Here is a 24,591-nt window from a genome sequence, read left to right on the forward strand (position 1 = left end):
ACCGTTCATGAAGAGGAAACTGTACAGACTAGCAGATCACCTCGTCACAGTCTTCCCCACTGTGGTGAGATGTACTGCATTTCTATTTAAATCATAGTAATGATTTCTAAATGTGTATTTCTGCATATATATTAGCATATGCAAACTTTATGTAAATCTTGCATTTTGGAGTCTTTTTTTGGTGTGATATATTTCCTCTCTTCATTTGGTGATGCTTAAGTGGCCACCCTACAGCCAGCCAATAGAGTCCAGGAGCATGTACATCAATATCATCCCTCTGAACTGTGTCCAACTTTGGAGCAGGGAACTGGGTATGCAGAATGGGGATGCTGCACACTTGAGAATTGTTGACACTCTAGCAAGACATATATTAAACAGTGAAGTTAGGAAACCTTATTGGAAAATGCCTTTCTAGCTCTCTAAAATAGAAATCAGAGTGTGCAAGACTAGCCCACCTGTCACAAGATGAGGAAAAGTCTACAGTCAAGTTTTCTGCTTCAATCCATTTTACTCTTCATTCATTGACGTAAAGAGGGATTGTTTATGTGTTGTTGTGACAATGAGCTATGAAATCATTATCACATCCCATGGTATTTGCTCAAGGGTGAACATTCAACAGCCCACACTTCTGCTTGCATTTTCACAATGTGAGCCTGAAGTACATTGCTTGCAAATTGTGTTAATTAGTGCTTTTGTAGTAAAAAATGAGATGCTGGTACTTGTATGAAACTGCCAACGGTGCCTCCACAAAATGGCTGTCATGGGCAGCAAAAACAAAAAAAGAGGTGTAGTTTGTACAGGTGAGAACTGTCACACACAACAAGGTGCTAATAAAGGGCACATGAAGCAGAAGAGAACCATTTTAAATATACATTCAGTCTAACCAGCATAGGCATTTAAGTATTATAGATGCAGATAATGCAAAAGCCGATTTACGCTTTACTTGCAAAAACAGGTTTATAATGTTGCTATTCCTAATTCTGATTTTTTTAAAATATCTATGCCTTCCATTATTAACGCAAATAGCTGTAATCCCTATCCACGGTCTGTAAAACGTTGATAGAGAGTATCAATTCAGGCGTGCTCCCCCTAGTGGTCTGCTATTGAAATGTTATCTATTTAGTTCGTACCCATGTGAGCCCGGGGGGGGGGGGGCGGAGGGCGCCGGTTCAAAGGCAAAAATCAGGCTGCCGAGCTACAAATACAGAATCTCTCAGGGCAGCCCCCGAGATAGGCCTAGCGATCCTAGCGCCTGCGTCTTGATTCTAGCAGATGCCATGTTTTAATTTTTTTTTTCATTAGCGCAGCACTATTTTGCAAAATAATTATCATCGAGTCGGCTTTCTCTGCCCACTATCAATCCGGTTTCTCTCCCCTCCCGATCCGCTTGCTGTGCGTCAGATCAGCTTGCATTTTGCCGCAAAGACTCAGACCTATACCACGCTGAAGGCTTGAAGAAAGGAGTCCGGCGACAGCGGCCCGCGTTTACCAGTTATGGAAAAACTGCTGAAAACCGAACTGAAAACGACCGTATTGAAGGCGTTTGGGAGCTCGGGAGGAGGGTGCATAAGTCAAGGGCAGAACTATGAAACCGACCACGGGCGAGTGTTTGTCAAAATCAACACAAAGCCTCAGGTTTACGACGATATGCATAGAGCTCTCTCTAGTTACTAACATGTAGGGGAGGCGGGCTTACTCGGCAACAGGTTCCTGGGGTAGCTGAATGCTTTCGCCTTCCCTGCCAGCTGCTCATATGTTGGGGGTGGGCGAGGGCGAACTCGGGCGAGAGGTGTAGAGTATTCCCCTACAGCGTCATTAGCAACTGCGCTTCTTAATACTGGTCTAAATCCGTTTTCTGAGATTCTTTGATGGCACCGGGGGGGGGGGGCGATAGGTTTTCTACGCTGGATCGTCAAGTGTAATCTTTGGAAAGACGGCTATGCAGTGATTCTAACAGTGGGGATCTGAAATAAGAACCTGACTAGGGCATCTCCTGTCCCAAACGTCTGACGCCTTGCCGTAAAAGTCCCCCTTTAGCCACAAATTCAGCAATCTGCAATCAAAGCAAAAATATGCAAACACTGAATATAAATGTTGTAATCTGCATGCCTTTTGTGTGTGTGTGGTGTGGAGATCTACCTCCTGGTTTGTCCCATCTCAGTTCTTTCGAAACACTTTTGTATGATGTGAATTGACAAGTGACTTCAAGTAAAACAAACCTTTGTTGTTGTTATATGCCTTCAAGTCGATTGTGATTTATGGCGACCCAATGAATCAGCAACCTCCAATAGCATCTGTTATAAACCACCCTGTTCAGATCTTGTAAGTTCAGGTCTGTGGCTTCCTTCATGGAATCAATCCATCTCGTTTGGTCTTCCTCTTTTTCTACTCCCTTCTGTTTTCCCCAGCATTATGGTCTTTTCTAGTGAATCATGTCTTCTCATTATGTGTCCAAAGTATGATAACCTCAGTTTCATCATTTTAGCTTCTAGTGATAGTTCTGGTTTAATTTGTCCTAACACCCAATTATTTGTCTTTTTCACAGTCCATGGTATCTGGAAAGCTCTCCTCCGACACATTTGAAACGAGCTGATTTTTCTCTTATCCGCTTTTTTCACTGTCCATCTTTCACATCCATACAGAGATCGGGAATACCATGATCTGAATGATCCTGACTTTAGTGTTTAGTGATACACCTTTGCATTTGAGGAGCTTTCCTAGTTCTCTCATAGCTGCCCTCCCCAGTCCTAGCCTTCTTCTGATTTCTTGACTATTGTCTCCAGTTTGGTTACCGTTAATGACTGTGCCAAGGTATTGATAATCCCTGACAACTTCACAATGGTAAACCACCTCTGAATACCTCTTACCATGAAAACCCTATGAATAGAACAAACATATGTCGATTTTGTCTAAAGAGAACTATGTTATTGTGATAATCTTCCCATAAGAATAGCATGCTTATGTGCACAGGGGCGTAGTCATCCAGGATCTGGGGTGTGTGTCACTCTTACTTTTTGGGGGAGCTAGGTCCCAGCATCCTATGAGCCATTCAGAATTAAAAGGGAGTGTGTTAACCACTGGGAAGAGTCTTCTAACTTGCTTCCTTGTCGTTTCCCTGTGATTGGAGCCAATCAGAGTGAAAGGAGTTCCTATTAGTTCCTACTTCAAAAAGCACATTGTGGAGAGTGAGAATTCTGTAATTGCAGAAGAGACAGTGAATCCTGATGGCAGCATCTCATCTACATCATCAGGCAGTTTGGTAGCAGCAGGAGATAAATATGTAGACACTGAATTCAGTAATTCAAGCAATATGTCTATCAGTGAGAAAGAGTAATCAAATAGTGACAGTGACAGAGCAGAAAGCAGTATTCAAGCCTGGCCAAATTATTCTATAACCTTAGAAGGGTGCATAATTTTAGAAGGGGGCATGCCTTAGACTCTCATGAAGGGACCCTGCGCTTCTGGATTTGCCACTATGCTACTGCATGTGCAGCTTATTCCATAAGAATGTTCAGGTCAGGTTGATGCTGATTACCAAGATGTTCAAATTAATTCAAACACCAGAAAATGTTAACCATCTTTGTGCACAAGACTAGTAATTCTGCCATTAGCCTACTGACTGACCATGCAAGGCTTCTGCCACCCATTGGTGGTTTCTGTTCCAGCATTTTGATCACATATGCATTTGTATGTATGACAATTTGAGACAGGATAGGCTACAAATCTAAACTAACGGTACCCACATCTAACAATTCCCACTGGAATCTTTACTAAATATTTCTGTATATTTAAGTGTTGAAGAAGTGGGGAAGAGCCGTTGAAGAAGTGGGGAAGAGCCATAGCTCAGTGGTAGAATGTTTGTTTTGGATGCAGGAGGTCCCAGGTTCAATCCCTGGTACGGCTGAGAGAGACCTCTGCCTGAAATCCTGGAGAGCCACTCCCAGTTAGTATTGACAATACTGAGCTAGATAGACCAATGGTATGACTCAATCCTTCGTTTCCTCATTAATAGATTTCTACAAAGGCAAAACAAAACAAACAAAATGTCTGCTTTCCTGCAAAATCCTAATGCTCAGTCGAAGAACTCTTCTCAGTTATATTCTTCTTCCTAACCAGGCTAGGACAATGTTTGAAGGTGAAATGGCAAGCTTAACAGCTATTCAAGAAACCAACATTGTGCGGGTTCCACAGCCAATAAAAGTGATGGATCTTCGAGGAGGTGGAGCAGTATTTGCTATGGAGTACCTAAAAATGAAGAGCCTCAGCAAGTAAGACATAGTGCCACACTGCTGTCCTTGTCAGAATGTTGACCGTTTGGATTTATATGTGTGCTCTGTTGTCCCTCAGTGGCAGTTCTGAAAAGTGTTTGTTTCACTGTCTTTAAATAACAGCCCTCTGGAGGTAAAATAAAGTTAAGGGAATTAACAAGCTCACATCCACATCGCATTATGGGATGACTTCAGTGAAGTTGTGCCAGCAGGGAACATCTCTCTTTACTTACTTCAACAACATGTACACTACATCTTGACAATTATATGTATCTGTCAGAGATCTGAGAATGTCCATACTATTTTGTCTGCCTTGTATGGAATGTTTTGGCTCGAACAGTTTACTGGGCCAACTGCTAGCATTCAAACGTCACAAGGTAATTTTTTAAAAAATCTATAAAATCTGGAAAGTTTGATCTTGCTATTTGATCTTGACTGAAGTGTGAACACAACTGTTAAAACGCCAGCAATTACATAGCCGTAGCTATGTAAGGCTCTTCAGAAGAGTGCAGCACTTCCATTTTGACAGCGTCGCTCAAAATTAGAGGTGATGGATAAAGCATGTGGGGGAAAATTGAACCCATTTCCCTTAAAACATCTTGCCTCTTCCTCTGCTGTGCAGATTATTTTAATTGTACTGAACCCATGAATATCTTTAATTTTCCCCAGTCTGCTATATGAACTGTTGGGCAATCAGCTTGGGCAAAGTGTAAGTGTTGTACATGTTGTTGGGAACAGAAGCACTGAACCAAAAGTGCAAGCAGATCCTTAACAAAGATGAGTTGGCCTCAAGAGTGGCATGCACAGACGCTGCAAGTTTTACCATGGCATGGAAAAATTGGGTAGAGAAAAGTTTTTCTCCATCTGTAATAACACTAGAACTCATGGACATCCAATAGAGCTGAATGTTGGAAAATTCAGGACAAAGTACTTCTTCACACATTGTCTAGTTAAATTATGGAATTCGCTCCCACAAGAGGCAGTGATGGCCACCAGCCTGAATGGCTTTAAAAGATTAGACAAATTCATGGAGGATAAGGCTATCAATGGCTCCTGGCCATGATGGCTGAGCTCTGCCATTATAGTCAGAGGTAGTATGGTAGCTAATTGGCAGCCAATGCAATTCTTTAAGCAGCAAATGTAGCTTGTGCTCTGCCACTGTAGTCCGAGGCAGCAGGCTCTTCTTATGTCCTTATGTACTGTTTAGAGAATATGAAGGAACCCAAGTGATTTCCCAATGATTAGATTCACCTTGCCTTTTCTGGGTTGTTAATCCTACCCACCCACCGCTGAAACAAGGTTGTTGGTCAGTTGGATATTTACAAAGTGCCATGCAAGTGGCTTAACACATTGTAAGCCTAAGGTTTTCCTTTGTGTCTAAATTGGCTTGTGCTCTCACCACACATTGAACTAGTCTGAAGACTGGAAAAATATTTTTTTATTATTTATTAAATGTATATCCCACCCTTCCTCCCAAAGGGAGCCTAGGGCAGCAAATAACGAATTATAAAAAGATAAGGACACTTAAAACAATCTTAAAAACAATTCCAGCACAGATGCAGACTAGGATAAAGGTCTTTGCTTAAAATGCTTGTTGGAAGAAGAGGGTCTTTAGCAAGCGCCAAAAAGGCAACAGAAATGGCACCTTTCTAATATTTAAGGGGAGGGAATTCCAAAAAGTAGATGCTACAACAGCACTAAAGGCTTGATTCCTTTATTATGTGGAACAGACCTCCTGATAAGATGATACCTTGCAAGAGGCCCTCACCTGCAGAGTGCATTGATTGACTGGGTATATAAGGGGTGAGACGATATTTCAGGTATCCTGGTCCCAAGCTGTATGGGGCTTTATATACCAAAACCAGCACCTTGAACTTAACCTGGTAGCTAATTGACAGCCAACACTATTCTTTAAGCAGCAAATGTTGCTTTTGTGGAATGAGATATGTGAATCCACCTTCTGGTTCTCCATGAAGAAGAACTCAAACCTGTATATGTTACAGTCAATGTCAAAAAACAGAGAATGTTGACAATTACTAGCAATTGGTTAGATTTTAGAGAACCTTATAGGAAATGTCAGAAATATATGTCATAAGGTTCTGGTACATGATGGAGAAGGCTGGGGCATTTAGACATTCACTAAAGGAACTTCATTGTTTTTATTTCCCAATGTTGAATTACCTGAAAATTACTAAATTTCGGATACTTACAGCTTCACATCAACAATTTCTTCAGTATAAGGCACTGCTATTTTATGCCAGTCAGTCTTGTTAATGGGTAGCATCCAGCGGGCAGAGTAATCCAACTTGTCGGAGGCTGGCGAGAGCAAAGCCGGTGGAGGAAGAGCTGGTGGAAGGAGCCGCCACATCCAGCTGCCGCTTGGACGCCTTGTGGAGGGGAGGATGCTAGCTTCGCCAACAGGGCTTGCTGGAAAGAAGCAAAAGACTTGTTTCCTTCAACCACCCCTTCTCCTGGCATACCGGTGCCCCGACAGAAGGCTGCAGGAGGGAGCAGAAAGAGACCTGGATATCGCATAAGCCCCCCCCCCGCTCCTCCTCCAACACTTCCCTGAAATGCCCCCTTTGCAGGTCTTCCGCTCATTCCCTTTACACCAAGCTGGGCTTCCCTGGTGGATCACCAGCTGAGCCAAAATGAGGGGCTTATGCCGGCGTAGCCCGGCTGAGCTGGGACCCAGGGACTTCAGCTGCAGGTCCGCCATATGGATTGCGCCCTTGGTGATTTACATTCTTCAAGCCAATTCCAAATGAACTTTTTATAAGCCTTGTTCTTCATGCCCTTTTGATTTTTAGTGTACAGTATTCCAAAGTATAGGTATGTGTACAGTATTGTTTCCTGTATAAAATCAAGCTGATGCTGTCAAGCTGATTTTGAAATTTCCTGATCCATAATATTGGGATTTGTTTCTTTTTCTAGATATTCTGCAAAACTCGGAGAACAAGTAGCAGATCTTCACCTTTACAACCAAAAACTTGGAGAATTATTAAAGAAAGAAGAAAACACAGTTGGTAGAGTATCTGGTGGAGTACAGTTTCTATGCACTAGCATAACTTTGTAATAATAGCTCCTACATTAGCTGATTACTTCAACCCAGAGAAAGTTAGTTGCATTTAATTCCTTCTTAAATTAGCAAAACTTAAGCGTAACAGATTGTCTGGATGAAGTTTGAGGTGTTTATTAGATACTACTGTGTTTAAAGTGTTAACATTTTATATATAAGCAAGGCATGCTTATTAGTTCCCCCTACTATATATTTATATTTTTCGTTTATAAATCACTACAGAGCAATATGTTGTTTAAGAAAACAACATATTCTGGATCCAGACAAAATTAATTGGATTTAGATCGCATAAAAATCACTTTGAAAAGTCAGTCATGACTAACAGAACAATCCTAATCTTCAGATCTACTTCACTGAAGTCCCCATTCAACAGCAAAGTGCTCCCCTGGCTGAGGGAGGGATGTAATCTCCAGTGGATGCCCCCACTATGCTTGCAGAAAGATCCATGAGCACAGTTGTGCTCCTGCTAGTGGAAGCTGGTGTTAGCCCCCCAAATGGGACATTCTGAGGTGGGATGGAAGCAGCCTTGGATGTGCTTGTATGCATGGGCCCTTCAACAGTAAGGTCCTGGGATTGGGCCCTCCATGCACCCCAGGCAGGAACTGGTGTAACTTGTTCCCCACCATTCGAACTAATGGGTAAGAGGAATTGAAGGAAAAAGGCAGAAAAACACACAAAGTTTTGCTCAGCATAGTTATTGTGATGTGCACTTCAAGATGAAACTTGATGAACTACTACTACAGTACAGTAGTTAGCTTGAATAGGATGCAGTTAGGAATAGTTTTGCAATTTATTTGCTGCTAAGTTTGCGCTACAGGTTTTACTGTGTAGTTCAAAGTCAAAAACATTGTTGCTGATAATGATAAAAAAAAGCCATTTCCTGTATCAGAGAGGGGATGGGTATTCAAAGAGGAATGGTTGTTCCGTGCTTTTACGTGTTGCACCCTTGCTTTGATCACTTAATTTTGTTGAACAGGGAAAGGTGCAGTCATGGCAGAACCTCACTATGTGGATAAGTTTGGATTTCATGCAGTCACCTGCTGTGGCTATATAGCTCAGGTAAGCTCCACATTTTCACAAAATATTTTACATCAGATGCAGAGAATAAGCTTCATGGAGTTTGATTTATAACCAGTACAATTTGCAAATTATCATATTAAGTTGTTTCTTTTTCCTCTGTTCATCTCTGGGGATTTCTGCTTTCTCTAACTTAAAAATATTTATTCCAAAAGAAAAGATTTTCAGGATAGTTGCTATGACTAACTTCTCATTCATCAGAGAGGCTTGTCTTTTTCTCTCATTTTCATTTCTGTAGTGAAAAAGATAAAATGTAGATCATTTTGTATTCTGGACTGTGAGGATCCCACCTCAGACCACCACCTGTTAGGTCCCTCCAGTCAGGATCCTGGGTTTTATTTCTTCTCTCACTGCCTCTAGCACAGATCTCGCAAGATCCCACCGCTAGGGAAGCCACACCAGCCACTCGCTGTTTCACAATATTGGTTTAGAACTTTGCCTTAGTCCCCTTCTGGTTTATTTGTTACTTTGTGTCTGGGTGCACTTGCAGGCCACAACCCCCCCTGTATCTTTGTCTATAAAGCATATAGCCCTGGGTTGCTCTGGATACTTGACAATGTTACACTATCTCTCTTCACCGCTGCCACCATTTATATGATACTGTTTCTCCGCCTTGGTAATTACCCTGCCCACCCTTCTGGTCTGTGAAAGCCCCAGCCAAGGGATCAGGCTTTTTGTAAACCAAGAAAATATTTGTTTATAAACACCAGGAAATAACAAGATTACTTATGGGATATTTAACAAGCATATGGTTTCATATATTGTGTTCCTCTTTATGTTTCTAGTCATATATAATCTGCCTCAATACCAGCCAAATATAATCCAACCCACAACCAACTCCAATTAACCCAAACTCCACAACCAACCGACCACCCTCTCTCAACTGTCATCCTCTCATTTATACCTTTAGCCACTCAAACGCTCAGCCAATCACAATACAGCATTCTCCAGCATTCTAGCCCATGTACTCCCCCCTCTCACTCATTTACCATGTATACTTTAATAAACCCGCACTTACCATATTTACAGTTATCAAAATACAGGGGCATCACATGGACACATTAATAAAGGTTCATTTTTTCCAGTATCAGAAGTGGATCATTACATATTTTGCTATATAACTACCAGTTTCCTTCAAAAATTAATATTTGGTTGTAATATAAAAAGGATTGCACTTGTATTTGTTTAAGTTACTTAAGTATGCAGTGGAAACCATTTATATTAAATTAGCAGTTAACATGTGCTACATATAATGTGGGTAAAACTTCTTGAATTACTATAAGCACCCAGAGTTTTCTGTATCATCAGTATATCATCTTATATTTAACAAAAAAACCCTTTCAGTTTAACATATTGTGTTAAGGATTTTCCATTTTCATTCAAGCTACAAAATACTGGGAAATTACAGCTGTTAAGGGCTGTGCCCTAAACAGACAAATTCTTTAGGGAATGTTGATATGGTAGGTGTCCTATCCTGTACCTAGTTCTAGGATCACCGCTACATTGGAACCGGATGGCTCTCAGTATGCAGCTGAAGCTACCATTCCACGTGACAAGTCCCCAATTGGCAACCAATACCAACCTTTATAGAGTTGGAACAGGCCCTGAAAGACGTCTAATTAAACTTCCTGCTATAATAAAGCATTGTAAAGCATATTTTCTGTTAGCCAATTAAGGGAGATAATGGATAGGATGGAAACTAACATTGCACATAGAGATACTGCAGCATTGTGCACCATTGAGCCTTCCAGATTCTGAGCAACATTGTGGCAACCATTTTCTGTGCTGGTGCCCAGCTCTGTAATATGCAAACCATGAACAAAAATTACCTTTTGAACTTGAGCAAGTGGAATTTCCTCCTAAACGAGTCACCAGAACACTTTCTGGAGTAGGTTTTCATATTCAAGAGTGAACTTTCCTTGCAAGATTCTGTCTGAACAGGTTTTTTTTTAAAGAGTAGACATACTATATAAACCTTGTGGGGCATTTTCTGGTTTATACTGTACAACTTTTAAAAAATGTCTCCAGGGATGGAAGTAAGAGCTACCCAAAAAAACTCCATCACCTGAAAAGCAGCAGCAGTCAGAACAGCTCCTTTCTTTCCAGTTCAGTCCCTATTTAGTGTGAAACATTTTTGAAACCCTGCTAATGCAAATTCCAAAACAAATGCAGGCATATGAGAGCTTGGAAGAGGCTGTGGCTTGGAGACAGTGACTTAAGACAACCCTGCAGAGTAGTTCACACTGAGTACAGCAGGTTAGACTCTAAATGGTTTTATAACAACCCTGCAGTGTCATCAGGGGTATTAGACCCCTTTTGTAGGTTGTGGGATTGAGCTGAAGCTGAGAGAATAGTTTACAACTGTTATCCATTGTTTGTATCCTCAGATTGGGCTGAGATGATAATATAAAACCACCTTGCAGTGTCGTTTACTGTTATGCCCTTATTGCAGAATGGAGTGCTGCACTGAAAGTAGTTGACAGCAGCCCTGACGTTATGTTTATATTACATTATATTATGTAAATATTGCAAGTCTGAGGTGAGGATGAGTTTCATTTAGATGCCCAGTCAAACATGCCCTGTTCCTCTCAGGATGCTCCCAGGCCAAATCAAGCACTCAGTTGTATGCAGAAGCCTTATGCTCCATTGACTTTCATGCAGACTGGTTGCATTTTTAAGTTTTTTTAAAAAAAAACTAAAGGTAAAAAAGGCATATGATGTAAGACCCAAGTTACAGTAGAGGATCCTGTCATTGATGCTAACTCCTGACCCCCAATCTCCTCAGCTACAGGCTCATGCAATACACACACACTGCACAGTTTTGTTGTGGTCCCCTGCCTGTAATGTCGAAAGCATGGAATTATTTCTAGCATCATAATTGGCAGTGCTCAGCTGCTAACAGCATTTTTTGCTAAGGAATATTATGGCTGTGAACAGAAAGAGTATTTGAAAAAGATTAGCCAGATTAATTGAGGATAGAGGCTACCTCTTGAAGTGCTCAAAGGATGCAACTTTATCTTTCCCCATAATTCCCTTTGATATTTTCATTTTGTAGGTGAATGAATGGCAAAGTGACTGGCCGACTTTCTTTATATGTTACCGGCTCCAAGCCCAGATGGATTTAATTGAGAGAGATTATGGAGATAGAGAAGCAAGAGAGTTATGGTCTCAGCTAAAGGTAGGTGGGATATGCTAGAGTGCCACATGGTGAGAGAAGGTTCAGTATACCAGTCTCTACTGAGACTAAGATCCAAGCATGCTTGCATTTCCACCTCTCTACATTATAGATTATACTACAAACTTGAGGTTATACTACAGGTTATACTACAAACTTGAGGTTTCCTTCCTAGAGTCTGCTTTCTCAGGCTAGTGCCTAATCTATACACTTGCACTTCAGTTTGTCTGCTGCTACCTATCAAAGATGGTGTTCTTCAGTTCCCTTTATGGGATCAGCACAGAAACCTTTTTTGAGCTTGACTTGGATACCAGTTTTTTACTCTTGGACCATCATTCAAGTATTTATTTATTTATTATTTATTTATTTATTGCATTTGTATACCGCCCCACAGCCGAAGCTCTCTGGGCGGTTTACAACAATTAAAAACATTAAAAACAAATATACAAATGTAAAAACACATTTTTAAAAAGCAATTTAAAAACACATGCTAAAATGCCTAGGAGAAGAGGAAAGTCTTGACCTGGCACTGAAAAAGTAATAGTGTTGGTGCCAGGTGCACCTCGTCAGAGATCATTCCATAATTTGGGTGCCACCACTGAGAAGGCCCCCTCTCTTGTTGCCAGACTCCCAGCTTCCCTTGGATTAGGCACCCAGAGGAGGGCCTTTGATGTTGAGCACAGTGTACGAGTGGGTTCGTGTCGGGGGAAGCGTTCCATCAGGTATTGTGGTCCCAAGCCGTGTAAGGTTTTATAGGTTAAAACCAGCACCTTGAATCGAGCTCGGAAACATACAGGCAGCCAATGCAAGCGGGCCAGAATTGGTTTTTGTATGTTCAAACCGTCTGGTCCCTGTTACCAATCTGGCCGCTGCATTTTGCACAAGCTGCAGTTTCCGAACCGTCTTCAAAGGCAGCCCCACATAGAGCGGATTGCAGTAATCTAACTTGGAGGTGACCAGAGCATGGACAACTGAAGCCAGGTTATCCCTGTCCAGATAGGGGCGTAGCTGGGCCACCAACTGAAGTTGGTAGAAGGCACTCTGTGCCACCAAGGCTACCTGAGCTTCAAGTGACAGAGATGGTTCTAGGAGAACCCCCAAGCTACAAACTTGCTCCTTCAGGGGGTGTGCAACCCCATCCAGGACAGGTTGGACATCCACCATCCAGTCAGAAGAACCACCCACTAGCAGCATCTCAGTCTTGTCTGCATTGAGCCTCAGTTTATTAGCCCTCATCCAGTCCATTGTCACAGCCAGGCACTGGTTCAGCACATTGACAAAGTAGCGAGCAATATGGGGATACAAGCCAGGGCTGAGGCCAGTTTCCTGGGAGAGCGAGTCCAAATTTTGCCTGACTCAAAACTATGGTCTCCAATTGGTTTTTATACCTCTTACCCTCATTGCCTAGACACCCTACCCTTTTCAAAGTTTAGAACTAAACTATTACATTTGTATAGCTTAAACAAACTACACTCCTTCGGTGAGCAAGTATAAGAGCCTTATGAAGTTGCTGTTATATTTATTTTATTTACAAATATATAAGCAGAGCATGTTGGAAGCAAATAAGCACTCCTACAGGATACAGGAAAACCAATGGTCCTGCAGTGGATTCCCAAGGAGAGGAATTTCTTGGACCACTGCAGGTCCAAGCTGCTTTAGCTGCTTTAGCTGCTTCCAATTAGCTAAAAACACAGCTGCTTGCCTCTTCTGATTCTAAATTCTTATAACAAAAAGCATTTTTTGCCTCTGCAACTAGGTCTGATTAGTGTCACATTCCAGGTCAGGTGAGAGAGATTCCCAAGCCATCAAGAAAAATGCCTCGGTCGTTCCTACCCATTAGTCTGTCAGGCAAAATCAGAGCAGCGATGAACCATGTCACTCAAAACTCATAATATATAAAATGTAAAAATTAGGATTACAGCCAATTAAAAAACATAACATTCCAGACTTTGCACGTTCTGTTTATATGTTTTGAGGCGTTAAAATAAGCAGTGTTCTGCTTCTTTTCATTATTAGACTAAGGATTTTTGTTTATGCTTTTTACAGCCAAAGATTCCGGAGATGTTCTGTGACCTGGAGATAATTCCCGCACTCATTCATGGGGACCTATGGGCAGGAAATGTAGCTGAAGATGACTCTGGCCCAATTCTTTTTGATCCTGCATGTTTCTATGGTCATTCAGAATTTGAACTTGCAATTGCTATGATGTTTGGTGGCTTTAGTAGTTCGTTCTTCTCTGCTTACCACAGCAAAATCCCTAAGGCTCCAGGCTTTGAAAAGCGCAGCAAACTTTACCAGTTATTTAACTATATTAACCACTGGAACCATTTTGGGATAGGATATCGGGGATCTACTCTTAATGTAATGCGAAAGCTTTTAAAGTAATCCTCAAACATGGTCATCCAGAATAACTGATCCCGTTTGATGTTGGAAGAACATCGATGATGATGTTTCAAAGATGATGGGAAGTCTCCTGAAAGTTACAAATGCTAAGGTGACATTTGTACACATTTAATTCCTCGCAAAATGCTTGCAGTGGTTTTGTAATTTTAGCATTCTGTTAATTGTGGACCAAAATATTAATAACCACTTTGATCAGGTAGGGAAACTGTGTAGTTTGTTATTCCAGACAGTGACTTTTGTAACAAATGTACAAGGAGTGTAAATGAGAGTTTCAGAATAGTTAGTAAGTCCCAAAGGAGTAGCTGCAAAAATACAAAGGGGAAAATCCAACATCTGTGCCAGGGGATATGAAGGAATTTCCCCCCTGCAGTCCCATGCACTCCACGGTCTGTTCCAGAGAGTGCCCCAATGCTTCATAATAGATTGGGTGGGGGTATGGGGGCATCAAGTTCCAATCTGCACAAGTGGAAGTTAGTTGGGTGAGTGGGGTGCCACAGTTGGATATCCCCAAAACCTGTAAACTTGAGAGCCCATTTAAACATGTGCAGTGGCTTGTGTGGATGTAATTACTCCTTTGCTCAAACAGTAACTGCTCACACAAACGGCTTCTGAAACTTCCCTGCATTTCAAAAGCAGAGCAGGAATTAGGACCACTTGCCCCAGGGCTTATAAGTTGGGGTTTTTTTATACACAGAATTCACCACACAGAAATCATTGTCATAGGTATAAGCTTGTGCCTGTTGCTGCTATCTTGTGCCTACTTACCTGGGAGTAAGTCCCACTAAGCACAGTGGGATTTCCTTCTGAGTAAAAATATATATAGAATTGTGCTGTGAAACTCATTTATTATGATTATGAAACAAGCTTTATAGGTAAAGCTTCCGTTGTAGAACTCTTGTATTATAAACCGCAGCTTTTATTTTATGTATATTTTAAAAATACAAACCAAATGTATTTTAATTTTTTTATCCTATTTAAATGTGGAACAGCTTCAATAGTGGTTTGTAATGGCTGGGAAACAATGAGATAAGCAGAGGGAAAAAATGCATGGTTGGTCTGGTCCTTGTAGTCCCATCCTTCTTTGACTATGGCCATTTAGCACTATGCTCTACTACAGTCTTATAGGATGATTTTTAAAAGAATTGGATATGAAGCCATGTTATGTACAAAGTGTTTTGGAATTTGTTCAGAGTGCCTTGTGGCAAATATAACCCCTACACAGAAGGAAGGAGCGGAGCTTCATTTGAGGGCAATGGGCAAGGCGTCCAGGCAGACCTGACTGCACAGGCACCTCTCTGTTTTGTCTGTTATTGTACATTACAATATCTTGCATTTACTCATTAAATAAAAAGGTTGCTGTAATTCTTCCTTTGACAGGATTTTTTTTCACATTATCCTTTGTAGTATTAGATAATTGCAGATAGCTGTGGTATGACCTGACCCCTGAAAAGTTTATCATGTGGGATGTTGAAAACAAATAAAACAAAACAAAGATTTAAATATATTTAAACAACTTTATGATAAATCAAACAGATTATTTCCTATAATGGTTTAAGGCTTGTGAATTGTGCAATTAAATAGAATCAATCTTCATCTATTCTACTGAAAGAAAAATCACAGTATTTATGATAGCTGTTTTACAAAAAGGACATGATATCTTTGAGCACTCAATCTTGTACATGTCTACTTAGAAATAATCCTAAGTGAATTCAGTAAGGTTTTCTCCCAGATAATATGCAGTCTTAGTCCTAGTAGCGTAAAACTATTTTTTTCCTTTTAAAAAACCATTTAAAACCAGATAAAGCTGCAATCCTAGATCAAGTCTCAGAGAGTAAGCCCCATTAAACACAGGGATTCTGAACAAATATAGGATTGCACTACAAATTCATGAATGAACTCACCAATGTTATAAAGATCAGGTCTAAGGTTGCCAGGTTCAGGGTGATCCTGTATGATTAGGAGAAGAGAAAGTCAGCCAAGTGAACACCTGCACTTGGCTGACTTTCTCTTCTCCTAAAGATACAGGATCAGTCTCAGCCCCTAAACCTGGCAACCCTAATTAGGTCAGTAAATTGTGTTCCTTATGTACAATTGCAATTAGTAGTGATTGAAACATGTTAGAAATATTTAAAAGTGCTCTCTTTCTTTCAGTGTTAGGATTGACTGTCCTGGTTAGAAAAATGGCCAAATATAATGTGATAGTAACGTGAAGTAGGTACTGAAATAAATATTTGATTTTTCTTGTTTAACATGCTTACCTATGGCATCCATTTTTCATAGTGCATGATGTTAAAATACTTGTAATTTTAGTGTTAGTATGAAAATCATGTTTCTTCTCTCTCATCAGTTAATCATCACCACCACAAATTATCATCATTCTGAGGTACATGGAATGTTGGAGTAATCCTTATTTATGATAGAAGAAAGATACTAAAGCTGCTGCCCAATTGATCGAAGGCTTAACACGCTTGCCCTAATTATATAGAATCTGAATGAAAACTGATGTGCCTTATTTTATTTGTTAAATGGCATCGAAAGAAAATGTTGTAATTGACCACAAATTTTTTAACTGTAATTATCTTCAACAATAAAGTCAGGTGGTCGAGTGCTTATCAGTTTGGAAGCAAAATAGGGCCACCCCAAAATAAGGGCGTAGTTTCAACATATTTGGGAGACTTTCTAGAAAGCAATCCTAAGAGTGTTTAGAAGTAAAAACATGCTTTTGTCAAAACATGGTGTGATTTTATGTTTTACAAATCAAAAGGAACACAACACAAATATTTTTTTTGCTTGGTTAATACTGATTTCTGATTTTCAACTAACCTCATAACACTGGACTGTCCCAGTGCCTGGGTCAGTCAAAGGGCACTGTTGTTTTGGGAAAGCTGGGAACATTTTCAACTGGAATCATCCCACCTGTTTCAGATCTGTTTTACATGATTATGATTGATAGCTTTTTAAATCCCCCCTTTTTCTTGATAATTTGCTGTATTTGTCTTTGTAAAACATAAAAAAGCAACAAAAATAACATGGGAGAAGAAGATATCTACATACCATCCCTGCAATAATTGCAATAGAAGGCAATATTCTGGAATTCTCCCGGGCGGGTGATTGCCGCTTTCCAGCCAATGCTATTGTTTTCCCTTCCCTCAACCGGGCTCCTCCCCTCTTGCAGCCAAGACGCTGGCATTTCGAGCTTTTCTGTCCCACGCGAGGAGCCGTACCGGAGAGGCCTGGTTCTAGTAGGCGCCAACGACGAGTGTTAAGGTAGTACTGGTGAGCCATCATAGACCGCTGTGGGAGGGGTGCTAGGCTTGCTTGGGGGTTTTAGTGGCTTGCGGGAGCCTGGAAGACGCGAAGTGGGGTCTGCGGAGGAGAAAGTGAAGACGGCCAATCTTCTCTGTAGCGGGAAGGGAAATACGAGGATCTCTTCGTGATGTCGGGGTGGGATAGAATGGCGGGAATGTCGATCCCTTGAGACTTTTTCTGGAGGGATGTGGAGAGTGTCTGACAACAAGTCCTTTGGAAGGAGTGCATTACACGGCTCTAAATCTGTTAAAACCCACCCTAACCTCTCTCCCCCTCCCCTCCCCTCCTCCTCTCCCCCTCCCCTCCCCTCCTCCTCTCCCCCTCCCCTCCCCTCCTCCTCTCCCCCTCCCCTCCCCTCCTCCTCTCCCCCTCCCCTCCCCTCCTCCTCTCCCCCTCCCCTCCCCTCCTCCTCTCCCCCTCCCCTCCCCTCCCCTCCTCCTCTCCCCCTCCCCTCCCCTCCTCCTCTCCCCTCCTCCTCTCCTTCCCTCTATACTTACGAGACTGTATTTAAGGTGTGGTGTTAAATAATGAATGAGCAGATAGAGTGTGTTTGAGCAAAGTGCTGTTTCCTGTAGTCCGCTTCTCAACTCCCGGAGAATGAATGCAGAATATTCTCTTAGTACGGCAACAGGCCCTGGTATATGCCTGTGGTTAAGGGGAAGGCTGTCAGGCTAGGTGGTGTACTTTCGAGTTGTGTTTGAATGCAGGCCAACTTAGGTAGTCCAAACACTTCAATTGCTATTCATTTTTGTTTGGAAAGGGACAACAATTTCCAAGCAATCTTTATGGCACATATTCTGTGTCTGTTATACTGTGTCAAGAATTATTTATATTTTAAAAGTTGAGGTAACCTTATCACATGGCAGGAATCTAGTGCCCTAGGTACTGGAAAACATTTCCTTTGGAAAGCTGGCAGGATCTGGAAGGGATGGGACAAGAGGCTCTGAGAAATCACATGAGATGTATAGTGGGAGAAGGAGCTTGCTTTTCTGCACAGTCACTGATTTTTTTTCTGTAGGGAGAGAGTGGCCACAGTCCGACACAGATTTAAGCCCAATAAAATAAACGGGCGTATGTTCGCTCTCAAAAAGCTGAGTATTGGTTTGTAATTTTAATTGTGAACTACAACTGTAATGGTAAATGCTGGTTTCCTGTGCCTTTGCTAGAGAAGACTTTGTCAGAGCTGAAGATGGTTTTAAATGAGATGAATGAAGATGGGTCTGAGCAAGAGGATAGCGGATGCCTGGAGTCTGATGTCATTGCTAAGGGAAACATACTTGAGAGTTTTACAGAGAGTCAAGAAATACGGGAGTTGATTAATGCTCTTGGATCAGTGCATGGAGACCTGATACTGCGAGAAACAGCACTTGAAAAATTTAAAGGTATGTATAACAGTTTGGGATGTTGTCTCAAGATCCTGCAAAGTGTAATGGTTAACAAGAGTGTAAATTGTGAGGAGACCCTTGTTCACATCATCCATTAACTTAAGAGGCCTACAATCCTGAAAATGCTTACTAGAGAGTAAGCGCCATTGGATACCATGGACCTTATTCTCAGTAAAGGTAGACAGGATTGCTTGGTAGGTGCTGTTAGGCAAGCCATAATTTTCCTATCTGCATAATTCAAGCAATAATGCTTAATTGAAAATATTGAAAGTATTATTACTTTCTCAAAATAAAACATTAAGTAATATTTTTATGGCTGAAATAAATCTAAATTTCTATTGGAGTGGGATATTGGCTCTCTAAAAATGCCATTGTTGTAATTGCCTTATCTCCATCAATGTTAGGTACAAGAATGGTTTTGACTTACCTTGTAAGGGCTTTAGGAATTGGAAGTGTTGAAAAGTATTAAGGAAATAAATTATATACAAATGTAATATCAATCTGTCATAGTGATACAGTGGAAACATGATGCTTAGATGTATAATATATAGCTGGAGAAAGCAGTTATTAAAGATACTGGCTTGGATCCTAAGTAGCTGCTCTGTTTATTTAAGGGACAGAGATATTTTTACCAGTTTCCCCCTCCATCTGTAGCCCCTGTGCCATATTCCCACACCCTTCCTAAGGGGTTTCCAATCTATAGGAGCAGTTTTTCAGAGAGTATAAGGGACTGTAGAGGGAAAGGGGAGGTGGAAAAACCCTGTTCTGTGACCTCTGTTCCATTTGAAAGAAAGTTACAAGCAGGTGTGATTACAACAGAATATTGACAGCTTTAATGTTCTGTTTTAGAAGGCTAAAGATGATAGATTATCCATGACAGTAGTATTTAGTAGTTCAACATTACTAAATACTAGAACTTTTAAAATGATTTTTTGCCATGGTTAACACATTGCTGCAAACCAAGCCATGGCTTAGCAAGAGTGTGCAGGATCCTGGACAGGAGATCCTGCTTCACCCCTCCCCACAAATTGTTTTACAGCTGTGCTGCCCTAAGCCATTCTTTGTCTTGTCATGTTGTCTGAATCCAGACTTATGGTTTAGCTCTCTCCAGACTAATAATGAATTGTAGCCAAGGTTTATTTATGTCTTTATTTGGCTACAATCTGTATTCAGGAGAGGTAAGGTAGGAGGTGAAAGGGAGGGCAGGTTTGATCATTTGCATGCTTATTGAGTTCAGTGGGTTTTATTCCTGTGCAATCATGCTTAGGATAGGTGAAACTGACCTGGGGGAGGGGCAGAGGGGGGATGAGGGGTAAGGGGGAGGGGAGGAGATTGGGTGGGTGGGCACTGGGCAGCGGGAAAGCACTTTCCTTTCCAAAAGGAAAATATTGTGAACAGTATAATTTTTGGGGTTTCCCCTACCTTTTTATTCTATGGCAGACGTGTAGTCTCCCACCCATATTTAAAACTAAAGCTGTCCTTGGCCACATCCACAATAGACATTTATTCCACTTTAGATAGTCATGGCTTCCCCCAAAGAATCCTGGGAAGTGTAGTTTGTGAAGAGTGCTGAGAGTTGTTAGGAGACTTCCTATTCCCCTCACAGAGCTACAATCCCTAGAATTCTCTGGGAAGAGGGCCTGCCTGTTATATGACTCTGGCCACTGGAGCTCTGTCAGGTGCAGCCCCCTGATTAGTCAAGTCAAACAGCTGTGAGTTTGGCTTTTAGAACACTGAGTATGCTGAGCTATCATAGACTCCAGTGTTAAATTTCTTAAATTAAGTAAAAAATCTGCTATGCATTTTTTAACTTTTAAACTGCAGAAGATGAAGGTCAGAGTATGGGGCACGGTCAGTAATAGGATTACAGGTACTCTGTAAGAATGGCTGATTTTTAATTAATTTTGACAAATTATGAGACCACTGATAAAAAAAGTCCAACAGGGGTCTGGATTTTTTCTCTTGTTTTACACTTTGAACTAGATTCTCTCTTTTTTTTTTTTACAATAATTTTTATTCAAATTTTCATAAAACATACAAAACAAAATCATAAAACATTCAAAGACAAAAAACAAAACAAAACAAAAATGATTAAACAAAAAAAATAAAATGTTGACTTCCCATTTGTCGCAGATCAAATCAGTTATAGGTCTACAATATATAACAATCCTGTCTCTTAAATTATATTATAAAATCACTTTCCTCCAGTAGTTATCTTAATTAATCATCAAATCTCATAAACATTACTTTATTCTTTCCACAAAAAGTCAAAGAGAGGTTTCAATTCTTTAAGAAATATATCAATCAATTTTTCTCCAAATAAACATGTCGATTAATCCATCTCGTTAATAATAATAATAATCTTATTGTCATAACCATAGTCCAAATAAACATATTGATTAATCCATCTCATCAAAATCTGTTAGGTCCAATAATTTCAATAGCCATTATTCCATTATCCCTATTAATTCCATCTTCCATCTTCAATAGTCCTGTTAAGTCCAGTAATTTCAGTGTCCAATCTTCCATTATCAGTATTCCATAATAATCTTACTGTCATAGCCATAGTCATATAATAAGAGTCTGATGGGAATTTCCTCTATCCCAAATATTTTCTTGCCATCAATTCTGAATAAGTTGCTGAAATATTGTTGTAAAGTCATATCTCTGTTCTTCTTTTTTACAAAATGCACTGGCTCATCTCTTGAGAGTTTTTCCATTGTCACATGGCTGCTGTTAATTCCATAGATTTTCTCTATATCAAGCTCCATCACGTCATTCCAGTCCAGAAGATTATCCAAGCCATTGATAACTTTATCTCTAATATCTTCATTAATTTCTTCAGAGATAACGTTAAATTCCAAACAGTAGATTTTATTTCTAATATCCATAAACTCCAGATCTTTTTCCAATTCCACATTTGTTCCAATCTCCAGGGCTTGTATCTTCCCTTTATTTTTTCTTTTCTCATCTCTGATCTCATTCTCCTCTCTCACAGGATCCCCTATTTCTTTAAGCTCCTGCGTCATTTTGCTCAGTTCAATTTTCAGCTCCTTACTGCCCTGTCGCAGGGTTTGTTTCGTTATCTCAATCTCATCCATTATTTTCTGAAACATAATTACTTCCAGATTCTCAGCCACTTTCTTGATTGCCATTTTTAAAACCACGAAAACAAAGCAAAACAAAAATAAAGAAGAACCACTTCTTATTTCAGCAACAATTGGGTTAATATTCCAGGCTTGATGACATCACAGTATAAACAGAGCAGCCTGCCTTATCTCTCTATGTTCAAGAATACAAAACAAATTTAGTTCCCAGCATCAAAACAGTTAGCGGCGTCGTGAAGAAGCAGATTCGTCAAAATAAAATAGACCAAAAAGAGAATAGTCCCAGACAATATAATGTTCCTCGGAATAGAAATCCCTCTTCTGTGTATATCTTTAGAATGCACTTCCAGGACAGCTTTTTGCAATAGAAACAGAGATAAGCTGTTAATTTCGTGAATAACAGAGAAGAGTTATAGCTCACCCAGAAGCTCGAACTAGATTCTCTCTGAGTGCTTTGTGTATCACCATGAAACCTAGAGGGTTGTTAAGTGTTTCTGAGTTCAGGACTATACATTTTATAAGATTTTGTTTTGAAATGAGCTTATGGGAAGCAGCGGAATGACATGGGGGGTATTTTCAATTTAACATTGCGGCATGTAGCTGTATAATAAGCCTCTGACGCCTTTTACTTTCACAGAATGTGCAGCAACTTATAACAGATTGTAGTGCTATGGGAACTTTGAATCTCTTGATGTCAGGTGATTATCAGGTGGGTGATTCCACCCACCTGTCAGAAATAGCTCTTGGTGGCTGGGCCAGTTCTGGATCCAGCCCTCTTACCAGATCTAGTTCCCTACCCCTGGTAAGCAGTTGTAGCTTTTGAACTACTGAAGAGCATATTACGGGTATTATTTATTCATAGATCAAGAACTGAATATAGACATAAACAGAGGGCATCTTTTTACACTTTGGTGTAAGTTACCTGTTTCTTACAACCTGTGGGGGCTAAGACCTGATCTACCCAGATTGTTTGGACAATTGGGGTTATTCAAATGTTTAGTTGACCTTGGACTGCCACCTAGTGATTATTTAGCGTAGCAGGACTGAAGTGCATTTATTATGAATGATTGGGAATGTGCTTCTTTACAAGAATAAGTCATCGTTGACTTTCAGGAGAAATTTAAAAACATTCCTGTTTACTCAGGCATTTGGTGGCTGAAAGTTACTGGCCATGGCAACTTTGAAATTAATAATGGTGAAGCTATGTGAGTGCTTCTTTATGTTTTTAGATGCTCTAAATGTTTTCAGTTGGTTTTTAAAATAAAAATATGTTTTTATTTTATTGTTCTAACATGTTGATGTTTGATGCCATGGGCTCCTTTGGGAGAAAGAGTGGGACAGAAATTTAATAAAAATAAATGTTGGTAAAAACTCAGGTTTGTCTGATAAAAAAGATAAATGATATAAATGGTAGACTTGGCTATCTGAGTGTGAAATAAAAGTGTAGACTGATGAAAAAATGAGGACAGTTGTTCTGGGGATGTACCATGGGACAATTTATGGGATCTTTGTGATGGGTGACTCCAGATCCCCTACCAGAAACTTAGAGAGAGAGGAGGATGGTGTGGAATTGCCTAGTTTTCTCTACTTGCCTCTTTTTTCCTGCATGTGAATAAGTTAAAAAGTTTCCTTGGCAAGAAACTTTTTAGGGGCCCTCAACAGTAATGATTTGAAACGAATGCTGATGAAAGTTAAAGAGGAAAGCACAAAAGCAGGACTACAGCTGAATGTCAAAAAGACTAAAGTAATGACAACAGAAGATTTAAAGTTGACAATGAGGACATTGAACTTGTCAAGGATTATCGATACCTTGGCACAGTCATTAACCAAAATGGAGACAATAGTCAAGAAATCAGAAGAAGGCTAGGACTGTGGAGGGCAGCTGTGAGAGAACTAGGAAAGGTCCTCAAATGCCAAGATGTATCACTGAACACCAAAGTCAGCATCATTCAGACCATGGTATTTCCGATCTCTATGTGTGGATGTGAAAGTTGGACAGTGAAAAAGGCGGATAAGAGAAAAATCAACTCATTTGAAATGTGGTGCTGGAGGAGAGCTTTGCGCATACCATGGACTGCGAAAAAGTCAAATACTTGGGTGTTAGAACAAATTAAACCAGAACTGTCACTAGAAGCTAAAATGATGAAACTGAGGTTATCATACTTTGGACACATCATGAGAAGACATGATTCAGTAGAAAAGACCATAATGCTGGGAAAAACAGCAGGGAGTAGAAAAAGAGGAAGGCCAAACAAGAGATTGATTGATTCCATAAAGGAAGCCACAGACCTGAACTTACAAGATCTGAACAGGGTGGTTCACGACAGATGCTGTTGGAGGTCACTGATTCATAGGGTCACCATAAGTCGTAATTGACTTGAAGGCACATAACAACAAGAACAGGAAATAAATCATTTGATTTAATCACTCATTTCCACTTCCATATTTTATCAAATTGTGCTGCCTTACTGCTTGGTCTAACTATTAAAATGCTATTTACAACAGAAAGAAACAGTGGTTCTAGTATAGAAATGTGTATGCTGTTTCCTTTTAAAGCAACAGTTTTAGATTCATTACACTGATTTCAGATAAAAAATTAGATGGTAACTAACTTTTATCTTTTAGTTATATTGAACAAATATCAGGAACAGCCTCACCTTTTGGACCACCATTTAGGTAAGCTTTGTTGTGCTCTCTTATATAACATTTTGATAGAATGTTAGACTTCTGGTCAGCACGGACAACATTTGAAGAAACTTTAAGTATGTGGAGGGGGCAGATTCTTTCT

At 40.3% G+C, this 24,591-nt stretch overlaps 2 protein-coding genes across 6 annotated transcripts in view; both read left to right on the forward strand.

Moving 5' to 3' along the window:
* The first annotated feature begins 1,172 nt into the window (after positions 1-1,172).
* Positions 1,173-15,364, forward strand: FN3K (fructosamine 3 kinase). The gene is made up of 6 exons (XM_061616467.1): positions 1,173-1,635; positions 4,117-4,268; positions 7,203-7,294; positions 8,324-8,406; positions 11,480-11,602; positions 13,646-15,364. Exons 1-6 carry the CDS (start codon positions 1,495-1,497, stop codon positions 13,982-13,984), a joined length of 930 nt encoding a protein of 309 aa, XP_061472451.1. The 5' UTR covers positions 1,173-1,494; the 3' UTR covers positions 13,985-15,364.
* Positions 15,365-17,004: 1,640 nt separating this feature from the next.
* Positions 17,005-24,591, forward strand: part of TBCD (tubulin folding cofactor D) — a 213,888-nt gene continuing 206,301 nt past the window's right edge. The window contains exons 1-3 of one of the 5 annotated variants that reach the window (XM_061616465.1): positions 17,005-17,278; positions 18,478-18,693; positions 24,429-24,479. In XM_061616465.1, coding sequence (XP_061472449.1) covers positions 18,501-18,693; positions 24,429-24,479 — 244 coding nt within the window. In that variant the 5' untranslated portion in view covers positions 17,005-17,278; positions 18,478-18,500. The other 4 variants (XM_061616464.1, XM_061616466.1, XM_061616462.1 and 1 more) reach the window with 4 other exon arrangements.

The sequence above is a fragment of the Rhineura floridana genome, chromosome 3 (genome assembly GCF_030035675.1).
Source record: "Rhineura floridana isolate rRhiFlo1 chromosome 3, rRhiFlo1.hap2, whole genome shotgun sequence".
In the NCBI taxonomy this organism is placed as follows: domain Eukaryota; kingdom Metazoa; phylum Chordata; class Lepidosauria; order Squamata; family Rhineuridae; genus Rhineura; species Rhineura floridana.